Consider the following 20,726-nt stretch of genomic DNA (forward strand, 5'->3'; position numbering starts at 1 on the left):
CACTCATTTGTGCAATATAATGAACAACATAAACTAATGAACAAAAACAGATCCAGAGATAGAGAAGCATCGATCAGACTGTCAAACCTCAGAGGGAAGGCAGGTGAGGGTGGGGGTAAGGGGAGAGATTAACCAAAGGACTATAAGCATAACCGATGGACACAGACACTAGGGGCGTGAGGGCACAAGTGGGGGATGGGTGGGTATTGGGGGGAAAAGGACACATATGTAATACCTTAATCAATAAAGAAAAAAAAAAAGAAGTGAAACTGCTCGGGCCTGATAACTCGTGCTCCCACCCCGCCCATTTTTGCCTGTAAGCAGGCCACCTCTCTAACCAGGCTGTCAGTTTATTAATTTACTGTGCACTGGTGGGGTCCCTCAGCCTGGCTTCTGCCCTCTCACAATCTGGGACCCCTCAGGGGATGGCGTCTGGCACCCGTCAGTCAGCGAGGCAGTGCTCCCACTGTGGGAGCTCACTGACCACGAGGGGGCAGCATCTTCATTGAGCACCTGCCCCCTGGTGGTCAGTGAGCATCATAGCGACTGGTCAACTGGTTGTTCAGTATTTTGGTTGCTTAGGCTTTTATATATATAGACAATGAAGCATAGCTGCTCAGTTGTGCCTCAAGTCCCTCAAATTTCCAGCAAGTGCTCCCAGAAAGCATTTAGACAAGATACCAACTTCTAATCAGAAGCAGCTTGGTGAGTGTGGAATCAGAAGGGCAGTTTGTTTTTAGACTCACAGGTTTAATGGAATCAGAGGCAGATCTGCAGTAAAAAGGGACATGCCACCAGCCCAGAGCATTGTCTCTCAGCGTTTCAATGACCACTGCCTATGCTTGCTTCAGAGAGTGCTATGTACCTATTTTCTTGTCTGGACTCTGTCTTTCTATCAGATTCTTTCTATGCTGGAGGTTGTATTATTTAAGCCCAAGTCCAAGACTGGCTGTCCACAGGGCACATATGGCCTTCAAAAGCTTTTGCTTGTCTCTTACACTGTATAAAGACTAAGATTTAAAAATTCTGAGTATGCACATAACAACCCAGATCTCTAGCCTCTTTTGAGGAATCCAGAGAGCTGACCTACCTGGGCCTTCCAGGTCACTTCTCTGGAGCTGGGTAGAGGCTGTCCCCTTTACATGAGGCTTGAGTGCTCCCCTTCTTTCGGTTCACTGTGGTTCCTACCAGGTCCAAGACATTGATCTGCATTACTTACTGGTAATGTACATGCTTCTAGGCCAGCGATTTTCAACCTTTCTATCTCATGGCACACATAAACTAATTACTAAAGTTCTATGGCACATCAAAAACATATTTTTTGCTGATCTGACAAAAAATAGATACAAATTTGATTCATTCACATTGAATGGCTATTGTTGTGTTGGCTGTTGTCATTTTTTTATTTGACGATCTAAGGAAAAGAGATCAGTGCTCCTAACTAAATAGTCAGGTATGGCATGTTTTAAAAATTCTTGAAGTACACCCATAGCATACAGGTCTAGGCCTTTGAGTTTGCATCAATTAAAGTCGCCTTCATTTATCAATATGCTCTGACCTACTGCATTATTATTTCAAAGTTTAATTCCTTGATGGTAGTTTTATCTTCTCATTTCAAGGTTCATTTCAATGTCACCCCCAAGTATGGAGAACACATTTTAGTTTGTATGTCCAAAGAGTTACAGTGATAGGAAGACTGAAGTGTAAAGTTTATAGCTTAGAAGAAATCTTTCCTCAGGAAATATGTGATGCTGCTGGCCACCCTTCTCTGTTCCTGGATGAAGAATATTAAGGACCCCCATAGTCTATACTTTTAAAAAGGCTATAGATATTTCCTGCACTGACAGAAACATAATGTGAACATCATATTTATTAAACAGATGAATTTAGATGCTTGGTTTACAAATGTTTTACCTTGGAGTGTTTTCAAGGAACAAGAGCTTATTTTTAATGTCAGTGTTATAAATAATAATGGATACAGGAATATATTCCATTTGTTATGATTCCTAGGAACTACTGGCTATTTTTTAAACTTTGTCTCTAATGAGTGGAGACAATGTCATTGTGTAATTGAATTTCTGATTGTAAAAATCAATTTGTTTCTCAAGGAAGCATTTTTTCCCCAAATGAACAATTAGCCCCTTAATTTTTATTAATCTTCTAAATAAATTAGGATTAGTTTATGAGTGGTCTATTTGAGAAAAGAAATCTGCTTGAAAAAACAGGAATGTCAGTTGTAGATCTTACTACTAGTATATCTCATACTCTATAACCCTGGAGAGTTTTGCTTTGTTTTCTATTTTTAAAGCCTGGAGAGTGTTTACCATTGGAGAGGAAGGAAAGAGATGGAATAGAGAGGTGAATCTGGGGCCTTCAATTGTATCTGTAATATTTTACTTCTTCAGAAAATCTGAAGGAAACTTGGCATAACGTTAATGTTTTAAGTGGAGGCAAGAATGAAAGGAGAAAGTTAATAGACTCTGGAGTTTTAAGATATTAGGAAGTTTAGGACAGGAGGTTTAAGCTGGGCTGGTGTGGGTCACTGGATGAGCGTCAACCAATGAACCAGGAAGTCACACTTCAATTCCAGGTCAGGGAACATGCCCAGGATTCAGGCTCCATCTCCAGTAAAGGGGTGTGCAGGAGGCAGCCGGTCTATGATTCTTTCTCATCCTTGATGTTTCTGTCTCACTCTCCCACACCCTCTCTGAAATCAACAAACATATATTTTTTTAAAAAGACAGGAGGTTGAATATATTAGGATAAGTGGGATTCAAGAATAAAGTAGAGCAGGTATTGCTCAACAAACTCATCAGTTTGTCATTACTGTGTAAATTCAAATTCTGATTAGCTCTACTAAAAATCAAAAGGACCCTGAATCTCACCTCAGACCTAAGCATCTTTAGCTGTGTAAGTTCTAAAGAGGAAATGCTGTAGAAATCAAGGGAAATACAGAAGTATGAGGTGGTATGCACATATCTAAGATAATGTGAAGATTTTGGAGGACTAGTGCAAGCCAAAAAAGCAGCAAAAGATTTTGATTTTATGTTAATTAGGAAGGCAATTGTGCTCAATTTAGAGAGAAATTTTCCAGAGAATTGATAATAAGCAAGTTTATTTACTCTGATTCAGGACTAACAATTAATATAAGACATATTTTATACACATTTGGCTGTTATGTTGACAGTTGAATAAATCCAAGCTATATTTTATTGAAGTCAATAAAAGAGCTTTCAGAAGGCCAAGAAAAAAAAATCGAAGACCTTGGCCAATGTTAGAAGGTACACTGGAGATTTTAATGCAGCTTGCTGTCTGTTCCTGTCTCTCTCTGTCCTATCTTTGTCTCTCTCTTGGCAAACCCTTTAGCCAGAAAAAGACCAAAGAATACATAAATTTGGGCTGGTAAAGAATGGAGACAGTGGGGCAGAGAAGAGCACTCTTATTTGTTACATTGTTTTTGAAAAAATAACACTGAATAGTAGTCCCTTTAGAGTGCGAATAATGTAGTGCAATATGGAGGTATAATATATTAGTTATTTTATTTTAAAGAGTAACATATTTTCTCAAACTACTTGGAGAATTCATAAATTCATTTAATTTTGTAAGATTTGTGTAATAGGTAATACACTGAGCAATATTTGTCCTCCATCACTTTATTTCAAATTTCTTTCCCAGACATAACCACTTGTCCACAGTTGGTTTGCAGTCATCCAGGGCCTTTTCCATGAATTTACATATAAAAGTGTATGTACCATTAACTGGGATGATGTATTTTTCTGCAACATGCATGTTATTTCCATTTAAATGGGTAAATTTTTTTAGGGAGCTTTGCATGTCAGTGCATCTAGATAACCTGTTTTGGTTTTTTTGTTTGTTTGTTTGTTTGTTTTAATAGCTGCATAATATTCTGTAGTATGGTTAACCCATTTTTTATTTAACCCTTCCACTCTCCATGGCCTATTGCAGTTGCAGTTTCTCACTATTACATAAAATTCTGCAGCACACATTCTAGCACATCCATCATTACAGTAGAAGGTGGATGTGACTTTGTACATGGCCAGCTGTACATGTACAGTTGTGTTGTTTGGAATATGTCTTCTACATCTTTGACTTTGTTTTCCTCTGGATTGGCTTCATTTCCAGACAACCTCACTTCATGTAGTAGCAAATATATCAACCAGCAATTCCAGGCTTATGTTCTACAAACTTTACAACTTTTTTCCAAACATTAGCAAAAGTGGAGGGGTTGGCTCTCCCTGAATTAGCTGGGTCACATGCCCATTCTTAACCCTATTACTGTGTCTCTGTGGATAGTGTATATACTGATTGATTAGGCAGGGGTCACATAACCGCTTCTGGGGCCAATTCAAGATAGCCCAAAACATGTGAATTGAGGAGGAAAGAGTGGGTGTTTTGCAAGATAAAAATGAGGTGATGATAACATGAGGAGGAAGCACATATGCTGGTCAGGCAAATATATCAATGTTCCCTACAAACGTCTTATCATTTTATGATTTTGTGAGTAGGAGAAAAATAGACATCCTTTTGCTATCCAGACTTATGTCATAAGGACCAACGTATGCTTATAAGTATCTTTCCAAATCTTTTGTAGAGTAATAAAACAAGTATACTTACATGTAATATTATTGTACATGAAAATAAAGCATGTTATAGATTGAGGATCATTAACATTATAAAAAAGAGGTAATTTTTTCAGTGCAGAAAAGTATGATATAATATTTTGCTAAAAGTTTGGTGATATGATAGATCATTTGGCAAACTATAGCACAAATCCTATATTTTATTTACTCATTTATAAAACAGTCATTATTAAATTCTGCTATGTACTGGTCACCATGCCAGAGGCTGGGGATAAAATATTGTCTATATCAATATTTTACATTGGTTTCTTACATTATTGTTAAGGGGTATATATATATATATATATATATATATATATATATATATATATATATATGCCTAATATGCAAAGTGTCCCCTCGGGAGTTCGACCGACTGGGAGATTGATCGCTCGCTATGATGTGCGCTGACCACCAGAGGGCGGTGTGGAATGAAGGAAAGCCCTGGCCTGCAGCTGGCAACTGCTAGGGTCCCTACCCATGCAAGAATTTCGTGCACTGGGCCTCTAGTTATAAATAAGTAAACAAATGAGTAAAGGAGAAAATTCCAGACTGTGATGCACTGTGAAGGAAATAGAGGATCATGAGACAGTAATTGGGCAAGGTCAATTCAGGTAAGATGGGAGGGAAGACCTCTCTGTCTGAGGACTAAGAATGAACCTTAAGCTTTAGACTTATGCTGTCCAAGGTGGTCACTGCTAGCCATGTATGGCTATGGAGCAGTCAGATGTAGCTAGTTCCAATTAAAATGTACCATAAATGTAAAATCCACATCAGATCTCTAAAACTAGTACGAAAATGGTAAAATATTTAATTTTTATATTGATTACATGTTGAAATTGTAATATTTTAGATATATTGGAATAAACATTAAAATTAATTTTACATTTTTCTTTTTACTCTTTTAATATGACCACTAAAATTTTTAAAGTTACATATGTGGCTCACTTTATATTGAACAGTCTGGTGTAGATAGTTTCAGTCTATTTGCTATTATTGACATGTGTATATTCTTTTATCTTTTTGTCCTTGATGATGATGTTGGCAATTAAATTTATGTAGTAGATTTTTCTGCAAGGTGTAAGTCTGTCATATTTATTGGCTGAGGTGTCCAAATATAATGATTCAATGTGTGATCAAGCTTAATATGGCTCAGATTTAAGAGACAAGAGAAAGCACAGAAATTTGTTACATTTACTAGAGGAGTTGTGGCATTAGTCATATTCCTTCAGAAATGTTCACGAAACAGATGAAGGAGAGCTTGGAGTTGGAGAGGTAGGCAGAGGGAGCATCACAAGGTAATGACAGCGTGGGACAAGATTTCTGTGGGGATCAGCAACAGCAAGCCATGAAGATCTATTTCCAATTCTCTACTTAGTCAAGGAGATTTGTGCTGTATAGAATTGCTCCCTCTTACACATTAAAATATAGTTTTATTCTACACATTACCTTTTCACTGAACAGAATGTGAGTGACTTTAAGGTGCCTTTTTTTATATCTCTGTGAGGGAGATGTCGATAAGTTCACACAAATTTAATAACATTAAATGAATCTGCTGCAGATGTCAAGCAGAATAACTTTTCTTCGTGCCATTTATTATTCTCATTTCTGTTTGTGGCATGTGCCACAGAGAAGAGGTTAAATACTAAAAAAATGTATGTTGAACAGGTGAAATTTTAAGTGTTAATTTGTAAACACTTTAGGACCCCTCCAGCGTGATGTTTGTTATATAATCTAACAGTTTTTGAAGGGAAACTCTACCCCTACTGGTTTGTGAGAGAGTTGAGTCATATCCTGTGAACGTGAAGCGACGGTATTTAAACATGACGGGTTCCTCTTACTTTCATTCTGAGTCGCTGCAGTTCAGAGCAGCAAGTGCTCTCTGCGAAGAAGCAGCTAATAGTCTGGGAGGCGGATGGCCTCCCTTGCTGGGATTCAGTACGGAAAGCCTGAATATGCGGCTCTCTCGCTGGAGTGAAAGATGTTTTTTTCTTTCTAATCAACTATGCTAGACAGCTGCAAGCTGAAAAGTGCCTGCAATTTGCCTCTTATTTATAATAAGGTAAGTTCCACATTTTGGTTTACTCACTGTATTGTGGCAGCCTTGAATGAATGTGGCAGTTTTAGGACATGATTATACCTCTGAAAATGCCTTCTCACAGGGTGGTGTTTGAGATTCTAATGCAAGTAATTTTAAACTTACAGTGCAATCCACTTGCAAACTACTTAATTTAATAGATTGATATTCCTTTTATGATAGTTTTTTATATGTGCCTGGGATGTGGAAATGTTGTAGTAGAATATATATATATGTAGTACCAGGCCAGGACCTCTTTTTAAATTTATTATTATTTTTTGGTGCTACTCCTATCATCTCACGATCTTGCTTAAAAGTAAAACATGCATAAAATTTATATGACTATGCTTAGATTTTAGTATAAATAGTTATAGCTCTACAACTATGTATCTCCATTGAAGTAAAAAGTAGTCTTAGTAATCATTAGAAAATTCAAAGTTGAAAAGGAGTGGAAGTCTCTCACCCCTTCATTTTTGGCTTTCTATTTAAGTGGAAGGCCACTATAGTTATGCACTTCTGATTGATCTGTTCCTTTTAAAATGTGCATGGGTTTATCACCACTTCCTCAGTGGCTGTCAGAGACACTCAGATATAAATTGTGTGGATACAAACATCTGTGGATGGAGAAGTGAATTTCAAATTCTTTAAGCTGGGAGGTTGATGGGAAAGATAGGAATGTTGTCTTAGTTTTTACTTATTTATTATTATTGATTAAGGAAATGACATCAAATTAGAGCTAAAGGTGGTGTGTGGTGTCACATCACTTTGGACATTCATGTTTAAGGCCTTTTGATTATTTTGAGGTAGAAAAGGTTAATTTGAAAGATATTAATGAATTGAAGGGGTTTTATATGTTCAATGACAATTAGCATGATAGTAATTGCCTCACTATCATGCTTAGAGATGGTTTCATTTCTATTCAAAGTTATAGCCATTACAAAATTGCTACATTCAAACCACAAAATGGAAATTACTTTTTATTAGCTATATATTTAATAACTCATTTTTTTGTGTGCAAAGGTAGTAGGGTTAATGAACTGATGGAAACCATGTAGCTTTTCTATTCTTTGAAGGGAAAGTTAAAATTTGTTCAATTTCCAAACATATTTGAGGACAGTATTCCAAATCTGAAAAGAAAAACTGTAAAGGAAATGACTTAGTGCTGTGAGAACCTTTGGGACCTTGCAGAGTAAAAAGGTACATATCCCAAGAGATTAGAATACCAGATGTTATAAAAAGAATATCAGACTCCACTTCTTGTTTTGCCAGGGCAGGGAGAGAGCTATTATCATTAGTTAAGTAGTCTGCTTGAGAATTTTTCCTTATGATATATGTGAATTATTAAACATCAATAAAAAAGAATAGAATAGAATACATCTTTATTAGCATGTAGATGACAAAAGTATGTCTTATTGCACTTTGCATTGTTTCAGATTAATTATGGGTTATACAAACTGTTGTTATGAATGATAACTCAGACTGATAAAATGTTGTAAAATTAAGGTTTTATAGTATGCTGTTTTGATATGGACTTAATTATTTATGACATTGTGCAGCCAACTGGTAATCACCTGATTAGATTAGCAAGGCATCTTGTTTCTGCCCTTTCCTTCCTGTCTCCCCATCCTTTGGCTGTTTTCCTGATTCTTTGCTCTTCCAGAAGGGGTGTAGGTAATGGGCAGGGAGAGAGAAGGAAAGGGAGCAAACACAACGAGAGTAATGTTACTGTTTTTCATCTTTAATAAAGAAAGAGGTTAGATATATGGCAAAAATGAGTCTTTTAGAAACCAATTATTTAGGAAATTCCTTGACCTTTGGTGATGAAGCATAATGAATTGGATGCTTGGTTGGGACAGTCTTACCTACCTTATAGGGTTGTTGCAAAGATGAAATAATACCATATCTATTGTTATATTTTATTAATTGTAAAGTATTAAACATATTTCTGGGGCATTGTTTTTGTGTCTTCCTGAAGTGAGGAGCTGATAAGACATCAAAGATATTCAGAATTCCACTCTGGATTCAGACTATTTCTTTATAATAATGAGGGCTTCCTTTCCCCCCTCTTTGTAAGAGATCTTACCTGTGATTTTCCACCTTATCCTATCTAATAAAAGAGAAAAATGGTAATTGGCGTACAACGATACCCTTTTCATTGGCTAATCAGGGCTATATGCAAATTAACTGCCAACTAAGATTGGCAGTTAACTGCCAACTAAGATTGGCAGTTAACTGCCAACAAGATGGCGGTTAATTTGCATATGTAGGCACAATGCAGGGAGGCGAAAAGGAAAGCAGGAAGAAGCCCCCTGCCACTGACAGTGATCGGAAACCCAGGGGGGATGTAAGAGCTGGGGGGCAGGGCAAAGGCGGCCCTGAGGCCGCCTTTGCCCTGCCCCCCAGCCATGATCGGAGAATCAGGCACCTTTTCCGCCCTGGCCAGTGATAGCAGGAAGTAGGGGTGGATCCAGCGATGGGAGCTGGACACGGTCGAAGCTGGCAGTCCCAGGAGCTAGGGGTCCCTTGCCTGGGCCTAAAGCGGAGCCCACGATCGCGGGGCCGCTGCAGCTGTGGGTCCCCGCTGCCCGGGCCGGACGCCTCAGCCAGAGGCGTTAGGCCTGGGCAGGGGTGGAGCCTTCAACTGCAGGGAGCTGGGGGTCCCCTGCCCAGGCCTGACACCTCTGCCGGAGGCCTCAGGCCTGGTCAAGGGGCCGATCCAGTGATTGGTGATCGGAGGGTGATGAGGGTCAACTCCTCTGGCTGAGGCATCAGGCCTGGGTGGGGGGCTGAGCCGGGGATTGGGGGGATATGATGGTCCCCTTGCCCAGGCCTGAAGGCTGGGTCAGAGGCGTCAGGCTTGGGCGGGGGGTGGAGCAAGCGATCAGAGGGAGATGGGGGTCCCCTGCCCAGGCATGATTCCTGGGCCAGAGGCCTCAGGCCTGGGCGGGGGCCAGAGCCAGTGATCGGGGGGAGATGGGGGTCCCCTGCCCAAGCCTGACACCTCTGGCAGAGGCGTCAGGCCTGGGCAAGGGGCCGATCAGGTGATCAGAGGGTGATGGGGGTCAACGCCTGAGGGCTCCCAGTATGTGAGAGGGGGCAGGCTGGGCTGAGGGACACTCCCCCCCCACACACACCCAGTGCACGAATTTCGTGCACCGGGCCCCTAGTATAAATATATTTTAAAAAGATAAGCTCTAAAAATAAAAACCCAATTTTACCTAAGTCCCAGTACTGTCTTAAAATTTGCAATACCTCAAGGAAACTCATCCTCATGCAAAAGATATTTATTAAGTGGCAATTAAATTTTATTTTCAACCCCAAATCATCATGATTTCCCTCCATTAGGGACTGCATTGGCAGAAGCACATAGATGATATTTTTTCTTTCTCTTTAAATATTTTCCTTTTAAGTAAGACTTTGAAAGATTCGTGATGAGGAACCACCAGGTAGGAGGGAATTTTTTTAATAGAGCATTTGTTCTGACTCCTGAAAATGAAATCTTCCTGGGTGGTGCTTTAGATCCTACTGTCTCTAGAGAATTCTGCTAGATAACAAGGTAGCACACTTGCTAAGAAAAAAGAAATAGGATGACATCCCCACCCACCTCTGAAAATCAGTTATGGGGATCAAATGAGAGAGTTGGTGTGAAAGTGCTTTTGAAATCCACAGAGCTTACAATATCTCTATCACAAAGTTATATATATATATGTATAATTAGGCATTTGGAAGGGAATTTAGATGTCTTATTATATTTTCTCATTTCACGAAGAAAGAAACTAAGGCCCAGAAGGGTTAAGAAAGGTGTCTCACTTCACTTACTAGTATCTGAGTCAAGACCTAAACCTGGGTCTTTCTGTCTGCCCACTTAGCTTGAAGTTGATCAGAAGACTAGTGGTTTCTTGAGTCCTACTGTGGAGGGTTTTAAATAAGGTAAATAATATTCCTCAGATATTGATGAACATCCTTATAGGAAGGTATATCCTTGAAGAATCATAAAAGACATGTCTATAGATTTTATGGGCTGAGGATTTTCTGTTGAATCTAGTTTAATGGAGCATGGGTTGGTGGCATGTTTATCAAACTAGAAAATCTGACTTGCAATCCCTTAGCTCAGTGGTTCTCAACCTTCCTAATGCCACGACCCTTTAATACAGTTCCTCATGTTGCGGTGACCCCAATTTCATTGTTACAAATTGAACATAATTAAAGCATAGTGATTAATCACAAAAACAATATGTAATTATATATGTGTTTTTCTTAGGCGACCCCTGTGAAAGGGTCGTTCGACCCCCAAAGGGGTCGTGACCCACAGGTTGAGAACCGCTGCCTTAGCTTTTGCCATAGTAGAAGCATCCAATCCCTTACTGTGAGGAATTGAATTACAGAAGTAAATATTCACAATGGATAGGGGTAGGTTTTATAGTTTTAAAAATTGTAGGCAGTATGGTGGATTTTTTTTGGTGTGTTTGTTGAGAGTGGTTAGCAAAAAGGGATTCCCCAAGAGCTTACCCTTAAGAAGAAATTGGGAAAAATTTAAATAACCAATGAACTTTCAACCGTTTCTGTTAGAATTGATCTGGCTATTTTATATTTATGGGACACTACTCTTTTCAGCGAGATGAGATGGGAAAAGATGACTTTTAATCACTATAGGTGTTCATGACATATCTTACTGTACTAATGAGCACAATAGGTTTATAAAGACATTTGTTTTTTAAACCTTTTAACACTAAGATAGGAAGAGAGATTATCTAAAAGGTTTTGTTTTTGTGTTGGTGGTATTACTTGGGATCCTTTATTACTCCTAAGAATTCAAAATATGGTCACTATTTATTTTAGTTAAAATGTAACTCTTATGAAGGTAATGCTATTTTCATATCCTGTGCTCCAACTTGTATCTTCAGTAAATAAGTGGACTTTATTATCATGCTCTCTTATAACAAATCCTGGCCCTGCTTTGTAATAAAGTTTATGTTTCCTTTGATTCCAAAGTGAATCTGCCATGTAACCATTAAGAGATAAAGAAAAACAGATGTGATAAATAGATAAGTGTCTTAAAAACTTTACTAAATACAAATGCAATAGGATAGTGTGTGGTCTCAGGCACAGAGCACTGGGATAAGAGTGTGGTAGGAGGAATCAATATTTCTTTGTAATATTGACCCCTCCTGTGGTTTTGGAGGTGACAGTGAAATTCTTGCCTTTTTCTAATTTTGTTTTTTTCTATCCACAAAGTTGAAAAAACATTTTAATGCCAGACAGTCGTCCCACACATCCCATAGGTGCTTGGTAAATATTGAGCAGTAACCCTGTGAACACTCAGTTGGGTGAAGTGCTTTGAACTCACTCCGAGTCCATGGATGTGCCATTTGATAAGTGCCAAGGTTTGTAATGAGCATCCTTTTGAAGAAGCCCAAGTAAGGGAGCTTTGGAGATGGTTTGTTGGGTTTTAATTCTATCTTAATTTAGTAGAGATACTCAAATTAGTCACTTGGTCTCCCTTGAGTCATTGTAATGGTGGGATGGGATTAATAAAATTTATTCATGGTAATTTATAGCATACTCAAATATAACTAATCAAGTTCCAGATCATTCACTCTGCAGGTTTTTCTCCAGTATGAAAATAATAATAATACTTAACATTTCAGTCAGCCTACATAATGGCTTTTTATGAACTATGTAATTTATTTCTTAAGACCACCTTGTGAGATTTGGACACTATTATTATTATTCCCTCTTTTACAGATGGAGAGACTGAGATAAAGAGAAATTAAGTGACTTATCCCCGACATTACACAAATGACAGCAGAGTGACCAGAATTGAAACTAGGCATTCAGGCTTCAGAGACTGGGTTTTTAACTACATTCTATGCTTCCTCCCATTAGAATCCTTCATCCCAGTAATATGAAGTTTATAAAGTGCTACAGACAGAAAAAGAAATCTTTGCAATGCTACTTTATTTCATCATAATTTATATGCATTTTTAGGACTTCATTTTTGATGACTTAAACATTCTCATTCTTAGTGAAACTCAGGCCTTTATAAACCCGAAATAAACTGAGGTTATTTGGAAGTTCATGTAAGATGAGGCCAGTAATAACGCAAAATTTGTCTGGAATGAGCAGATATAACAGAGTTTTCCTAGGTGATCATAGCCTTTGGCAATGTGAAAAGATTTCTTTCTTTCTTTCTTTCTTTCTTTCTTTCTTTCTTTCTTTCTTTCTTTCTTTCTTTCTTTCTTTCTTTCTTCCTTCCTTCCTTCCTTCCTTCCTTCCTTCCTTCCTTCCTTCCTTCCTTCCTTCCTTCCTTCCTTCCTTTCTTTCTTTCTTTCTTTCTTTCTTTCTTTCTTTCTTTCTTTCTTTCTTTTTGAGAAAGGGAGATAAAAACAGCTTTCAATATACACATAGTCAACAGTCCCAGGAAAGCTCATGGGATTTTTGCATTTAGAGGGAAGATTAATGTCATGTCTCCTTTTCTACATGCACGTCCTAACATTTCCTGATGGAAGTCATTTGGGTGAAGGAGCACATTAAAGAATGGTAGAAGGAATTTAGTCCATTATGTAACTGGGTTCGTTTTGATCTGCTTTCTCTAGAGACCATACAAATTATGCTTGAAATTCTTGGATAGTTTTCAAGCCTTCATTTTTCGAAAGTCTTACAAACAAGAACTTGCTTGACAATGTTGTGTACTTTTAGTGCTACCACAGTGCCTAATACATAGTAGACTATCAGTTTGGCTTCCTGGCAGGTTGACTGGATGTGTGTGTGTGTGTGTGTGTGTGTGTGTGTGTGTGTGTGTGTGTATGGATTGCTGGGATAAACTGGAGCATGTCCAGATCTACTCTGAGTCATGGCTCATGTACCTGAGACTGGATTGGAACCAGACTGTCACTGAGCATGTGGGCACAAGTGAGTGATATATGAAAGAATTTACCTCAGATAATATCATACTTTATCATGTGATGGTTTTCAATGTAGAACTGACATATTAAATCATTTCTTGCCACAAGCCTTTCCCACTATTTCGTAGTAAAGTTTCTTTAATGCACATAGGAACCATAATTGCTTTACTCCCTTGAATCAAAAGGTAAATGTATGCAGATATATACATATATAATTTATATGCATTATACACATTCATAGAGAGATTAGGTAATAAAACTAAAAGGTCAAAGTAAATTTGAATGTCTAATTTAATGGGTATGTCAAAGTTTAACTATTTTAGAATTTCTTGTGAAAAAATAAAAATGCAGAAAAAGCAATTGAGGCAGAGTGTCAAAGGAAACAAGGTTATTTTTTAATGCTTATTTGTAAAAAATACATTTTTCAATCTTTGAACAGAATAATTGTGGTTTCCACACAATTTCATTAGAGAGTTCAAACAAAGAAGTTTGGGCAACAAAACTTGTTTATCATAATCTGTCAAATGTGAGGGATGGTTTCCAAAATGTACTCAGGGCCAGTGACTAAGGGCTTGGGTTAGGAAATGCAACAGATTTCAAGAGAGAGTATTAATATGGTTATTGTTTCAAGTTTTCCAAGGGCAAAAAACCAATCAAACACAAAATATATCCAAGTTTTAGACAATGGTAGAAACTCTATTGGAAAAATTACACATCTGGCCTTGACCCAAAGCACTTATTAAAAACAAAACACACAAAAAAGAAAAAAATTGAATTGGCACAAAATCATTTGATGGATTTTCTTTTCTCTGGTCCTAAACACAATAGCATATGTTCACTATTTGAGGATGTTTTATTCCATTTTGTACAGGTGCCTTTTGTTATTAGAAATGCATTTGATTCCCATGACTCACTGTTTTCTGGGAGTGATTTTCTGCCTCATAAATGGCATATTCCAAGTTGGCAATTAGTGGAAAGGGTTATTACCTGTGGCCAACGGCACACTTGGATTCTGCATTGTACAGTCTGGGCCTCATTTTTAATGTCCCTCAAATGAAGGATTCATCCTCTACCCTTCTCATATTTTCCAAAGAATGGGAATTATTTTAAGGTGGGATTATTTTTTTTTTCACTTTCAACTCAGTGGTTGCTGTGAATCTGGAAATCAATTCTGAAACAATCACTTCCAATTTTAGCCAAGTGGCTGAAAACTTTTTGCTAAGCTCATACCTGGAGTTTGAGAAATCTTCATGCAATAGCTGAATAGATGATAGATAGATAGATAGATAGATAGATAAATAGATAGACAGACAGACTAATGGACTCTCAAGGTATAAATAGCTATGAAGAATCATTAATACACCAGACAAAAGAAGACTTTGTAGCCTTATTACCTGTTTAAAATAATTGATAAATTACACAGTATATGAGTATTCAAGACTTTTTGAAAAGTACATTGCAAGTCCAGAGGTATCCAGATTATTACCAGGAAGCCACTGATATCAATGTCTTCCTATAGTCACTTTCAAGAGAAGATATTAAGGTGGTATTAAGGGAAGAAGAAACAGAAAATGTTCCTATAAAAATATTTGGTCAAACACAACTAAATAGGGTCAAAATATTTGCAAGTTTTACACAATGGAAATAAATCTATTGCAAAATTGTACTCCTTCTGGATCCTACAAGGCCAGTGCTTTACAACAAAGAGCAGAGTCCCCATTTAGGTTATTTGTATATATAAGATGAACTAAGATCTGAAATCAACTAAGGTCTGAAAACGATTTGCTGCATTAAAATACTTTTCCCATTCTGACCTCTTCTCCATGGTGTCTATTATTTTTATATTTCCATGAAAGATGACTATGACATTTTACTATTTTAATTGAAGTTTTTAAAACAAAAATTTAAGATAAGTTAACTAACAACTGAACATAATTTTTATTTTAAAAGTATAGTTCAATAAGTCAAATTAGTTAAGGGTATTATATCAACTGTAAAAGTCCCATCATTCCTTCCTTTACCTAAGTAGCATATAATTCATAGAAACAAAACTTTGGAGTTAGAAGGTCCTTTAGAGATCAAGTAACTCAACTCTCACATTTTTGCCATGAAAAAAATTCTGGCACAGGCAAATTAAATGACTTTTCTAAGGTTATATATACCTTACAGAGCTAAGCTGGACACGGGATTCCTAACACACAACTCTGCAAACTTTTCACTACGTGAGTCAGTGAAAGCATCATTATCTGGATTGGTATTCAAATGGTGCATTGGATTTTCACTTTTCATTACAATGTTAATTGTGCACAGAATAAATCAATTTAAGTTTGGCCTAATTTTATTTGGGCCACTAAACATTTTTTACCATATTTTTTAGAAGGGCATATTTTATCCACAGATTCTACATAGAAGCTTTTCCGAATACTTAAAAATTGATCTTTAGTTTAATCACTTGGCAGTGCAGATACACTTGTAATTGCAGAGAAAAGTTCACATTTAACCACTTGTGCATATCTAGGACTGGATATTGTTTTCCACCCCTTCCACATTTCCAGATCTTCAAAATAAATGCATACATCAAACTGACAGAAAACTCCATAAATGCAATTTATTCTATTGGTAGACAATATATACACTTATTTGAATCATTTAACCAACTAAATTGAAATGATTACTAAACAATGCTCTATACTAATAACTGTACTTTGAAATCAAAGCAGTAATGCACTGGAAGTTCCCAGCCCCCTAGCCTCTCTCGGCGTCTCCTTTGGGAGCTGGATGGACACACTCAGGAAGTAGCCTTCCAGATGCAGTGTCTCTACCTCCCTAGGGGAAGGTCCCTGAGGACATGGCCCAGTTGCAGACCAAGCCAGCTAATGTGGTCTGACCCCCTTCTTTCTAGGTGAGAACCAGCAAAGATTGTGTCTCATTTGTTTTCTCATTTGCAACTGCAGTGGGAAATGAGGGAAGCAGGTTTTTTCCAGAGTATTCTTCGGAATGCTAGTTCTATGAAAACGGCATATTGGATTCCCCCTTTGAATATTCACACTGAAGACAAAAGCCAAACACTTTAAAAGCGGGGTTTGTTTAATATTCTTTAACCCGATATATTCCAAACCAACCCATTTTCAAAATATTATCTATGCTCATCATGGAGCACACTTGGGAAACGCAGGTTAAACATCCTCCACGTGACTATTTCCTGGGAAGAGGGTGGATGTGGGAGGTGCTGTTCCCTCAGGGTCTCTGTCCCTGTAAGTCTCTCATAATGTGAGCTCAATACAGAGGATAATTTTGACTTTGAGATTTTCACCTCATTTTCAGTAATGTCAGAACCACCTAAGATACTGTTTTGCTGAACTGGTTTTCTCACAAAACAAAGGAAGCTCGGGGCAGGGAGTGACAAACCTCTGAAGTGGGAGGCAGAGATTTCACAGAAATGCTATTTAAGGTGGATCTATTCTAGAGGGATGTATTGGCATTTTCCAGGTGGATGAGAGCACAAGCAGCGAGGCCTACATGGCTTGGCATAACAGGCCTGGAAACTGGCTTAAAAGTCAGCAGCAGTATCCTTGGAGTGTACTAAGGTGGAAAGAGGAGAATGGCTGATGAGGAAGGCGGCCCAGGTCAGCTCATGAAGGTCTTTCAATGCTGTGCTAAGGAGGTTAGCCTTCACCTTGTAGGACAATGATTCTTCAACTGGATGGTTCATCAGATTCACCATGAATCTTTTTCAAACTGTGTATACCGAGGTCTTACACACAACACAACATGATTCATTAGGTTAAAGGCAGAGCTCAAGAAAGTAAACTGTGGGAAAAGCACTCAGGTAATTTCAATGAACACATCTAATGAAAACTTGAGGCATCAAAAAAGGGTTTCAAGGAGGGGGATGCTGCAATTGGAATTTTGAAGACTTTGAGGATGGAGGTTTGAGAGGTATAATTCTAAAGGCAAGGACACCCATTTGGAGGCTCTTAGAGCTGTCTGAGCAAAGGTGAGTAGGGAAACAAAGGCAGTAATGTGGGAGTGAGAGGGGCTGGATGCCACAGGTCTGGTCTAGATCTGACCCATAGTATTTGGTGGCTGACCGAACGTAGGTGTGAGTGAGGAGTGTCCGGATTCTGGGTGATGATGCTGACAACCAGGGCAGGAAACACGGAAGGGGATGCACCTCAGCTCCTGTTCATTCCTCACTCTTCCCTTCCCGCCTACCACTTTGCTACCTGTGGCAATGTAGCATGGCCCTGCCTCAGAGCACCGACAATGTCCTTCATAACTTTGCAGCCATCAGACCTCTGTGCAACTGAGCACGTCCTTATTGAAAAGACAACAGAGAAGCCATGGAATATTGGTAGAGTTGTCCTAAGACCAAGGGGGCACTTGAAATATGGGAGTAACCATATGGGAAAACAGGTGAATGAGAATCTTTGTAGGGGAACTCACAGAATACCCTGCACTGTGAACCTAGTCAGGGCTGTGATTAGTCACTTTCCCATTCCATACTTAGAGGTTGAGGAGGTGGGGAGGCGGGTGGAGGAGAATAGTCACAAAATGCTTAATGAATTGGTGCTCTCAGTCCTCTTCCAAGCAAGTCGCAGCAGCAGAGAGAAGGTGAGCAATGGGTGTGGGTGAAGAGAAAACCAATGAAGTGAGGAAGCTGAGATTCTGCTGAATAGCCAAAGAATAGCTCGGGCAAGTGTCATTTTATGGGCGTGAACCCTTCTTTTGCCAAGGATACAAGAGAATTAAAAGAAACAGTACTGTGAGGTTTGGTGAGTTCCCTGAAAGGGAGGATGGTTTATCTATACAGGATAGCAGGACTGGTGAAGGAAGGCCCCGTGAGCTGCAATGTGGCTGTGGGGTAATGTGGTGAGCTAGGTAACAAGGTGGTAGAATGCTTGAGAAAAAAATCTCAATAAATTCCATAAAAACAGGTAAGGAGTGGAGTCCAGATTTGTAACTGGAAAACCTGGGTTCAAATACAGACCCCAACACATATTGTGTGAATTTGAGAACATTATTTGCCATCACCAGGCTCCAGTGTCCTCCTTGTAAATTATAAAAAATACCTTCTTTGGAAGTAGTTGGCATAGGTTGGATGTGGAGTACAATGTGGGTCCCCTCATGCTGCCAGTATTTCCACCTGATCAGTGCCCAAGCCCATTCACATTATTACAGTTCCAGCATACAGTAGACTAGTGGTCTGTGGAGCAATCTGTTCATGTGAGACAGTTTTGGGTGAAAATTGAAACAGACTTTTTTGTATAGGATAAATTTGACAGCAGAGAGATTGATTAGATTGTTGTTTTCAAGCTCTTGTTTATGTTTCCTCAGCCTTATGTAATTTGTTTTGTTCAGGATTTATACAACAAGGGTTAGGAGGGTAGGATTGCATGCACTGCAGAACTGACAGAATGCTTCCTAATACTGATTTTACTGGAACACAAGGGAAGCTTGTGAAACTCTGTTCTAGAGAGAGGAGGGGAATGGGGTTTATTGGTGCCTCCAGAACCAAAGCCAAATATGCTTAGCATCAATATGCCAGTGACCCCCACAACACACACACACACACGCACATGCACACACACACACGCACATGCACACACACATGCACACTCAGGAGATTTGTAATAAGTAGTCTCATATTAGAGTCTAAGAAGTCCAATAGTTAAGAATCTGTGTATCAGTTAAACTGTAAAGGAAGATTTATTTTTCTCATGGACCTATTATAATTTCTTGAGCATGGAAATGCTGGAAAAGAGCACAAATAGGTGGACTTTTATATGTACATATTTTTATTTATTCTGTTTTCGTAGGAGCCCAGCAGAGAAGAAAAATATACAACTCACCTCTCATGTGATTGGTAGATTTTAATAAAAATATAGTCAGTGTTAAATTTTATTTAAGACAGTTTATGTGATCCTGGATGTTGTTCTGATTTTTAGATTTATTAGTCTGTTCAGTGGCCACAATACCGTGAAACTTTGAATGTACAAGGGCCTCTATACCTCACATGAAAAATTCACTGGTTGCTTCAGTACATTCTCTCCATGCATTCAAGAGTAAAAAATTAATTTTTGAAAGCTTTCATGCCAGATACTATGGGGACACAGTTAGCAGATGAAGTGTACATAGTGTATGCTAGCAAGGATCTTCAATCACTCTCATGAATTTCAAAGTATAAGCTTTGCTGAGTAACATTACATGACGTAGAAGGTAATATATAATATAATAGGGGATTATATTATTTTGATTATGGGCTCAGGAAAGTCTGCTCTAAGAAAGTGACTTTAAACTGAGACTAGAGATGTATAGAGTTAATTCTGGATATCCCCATTGTTTGAAAGTTTGTGAGGATTAGAGAAAACTTAAGTAAAGTACCCAGCACAGTATTTGGCACAACGGTATCCAGGAAATTCAGATCCACTCTACCTCCTAATCAATGACTATCCAGCCAGGCAATTCTCTGGGCTGCAGCTGCTGCCTTCACTCCAGGTTTGGTGAGTTGTAGGTGAGTCCCAGCTTAGCTGTAGACCTACCTGGCCCACAACATTTCTGGTGCAGTCTCACTGAACATGCTCTGCGTATAAATTTCTGCACCGATCAGCTCTGTTCAGGATTTCCCTGCAGATATGAGCACTCCTTCCTCTCCTTTACCCTGCATTTTCCAGTCCATTCGGCTTGGCTCGGAGTCTCTGCCTCCTCTGCCTAGGAACAGGTTCATCTCCTGGAACCCCGCTGCCACAGAAGACATTGTCATTTCCCAAATGAGAGATGTCAGCATGTTCCCCATCCACCCCACAAACCACCTTCACCAGGTCACATCCCTCCAGTGCCGTTCATAATTACGATCAGAATGAACTTTATCTGCCCACTAGACTTTGTGGCTCCTACTCCTAGGGAGATGGGACTAATGCTCCATGAATTCAGTACGTCACAGCCCAGGCCTGCCTAGTCCTCTCTCCCACAGTCAGCCTGCCCTTGATGATACAGCCTTGAACACGGCCAAAGTCTCGTGGGTAGCTGGTGAGGTCCCAGCATGTTGCTCCCTGGGCATGGCAATACAGGACGCCTCCCAAAGCAGAGGAGATGGTAGCAGAG

General features: G+C 38.8%; 1 protein-coding gene across 12 annotated transcripts in view; it reads left to right on the top strand.

Moving 5' to 3' along the window:
* MCTP1 (multiple C2 and transmembrane domain containing 1) overlaps positions 1 to 20,726 on the top strand; it is a 441,268-nt gene that overhangs the window by 132,897 nt on the left and 287,645 nt on the right. The window contains exon 1 of one of the 12 annotated variants that reach the window (XM_059694096.1): positions 6,502 to 6,702. The exons of the other annotated variants lie outside the window; for them this stretch is intronic. Within the exon in view, the coding sequence (XP_059550079.1) occupies positions 6,646 to 6,702 (57 nt within the window). The 5' untranslated portion in view covers positions 6,502 to 6,645. Of the gene's footprint in view, positions 1 to 6,501; positions 6,703 to 20,726 lie in introns of those variants that run through there. 12 annotated transcript variants of the gene reach the window in all.

This window comes from Myotis daubentonii, chromosome 4 (assembly GCF_963259705.1).
Source record: "Myotis daubentonii chromosome 4, mMyoDau2.1, whole genome shotgun sequence".
Taxonomy (NCBI): domain Eukaryota; kingdom Metazoa; phylum Chordata; class Mammalia; order Chiroptera; family Vespertilionidae; genus Myotis; species Myotis daubentonii.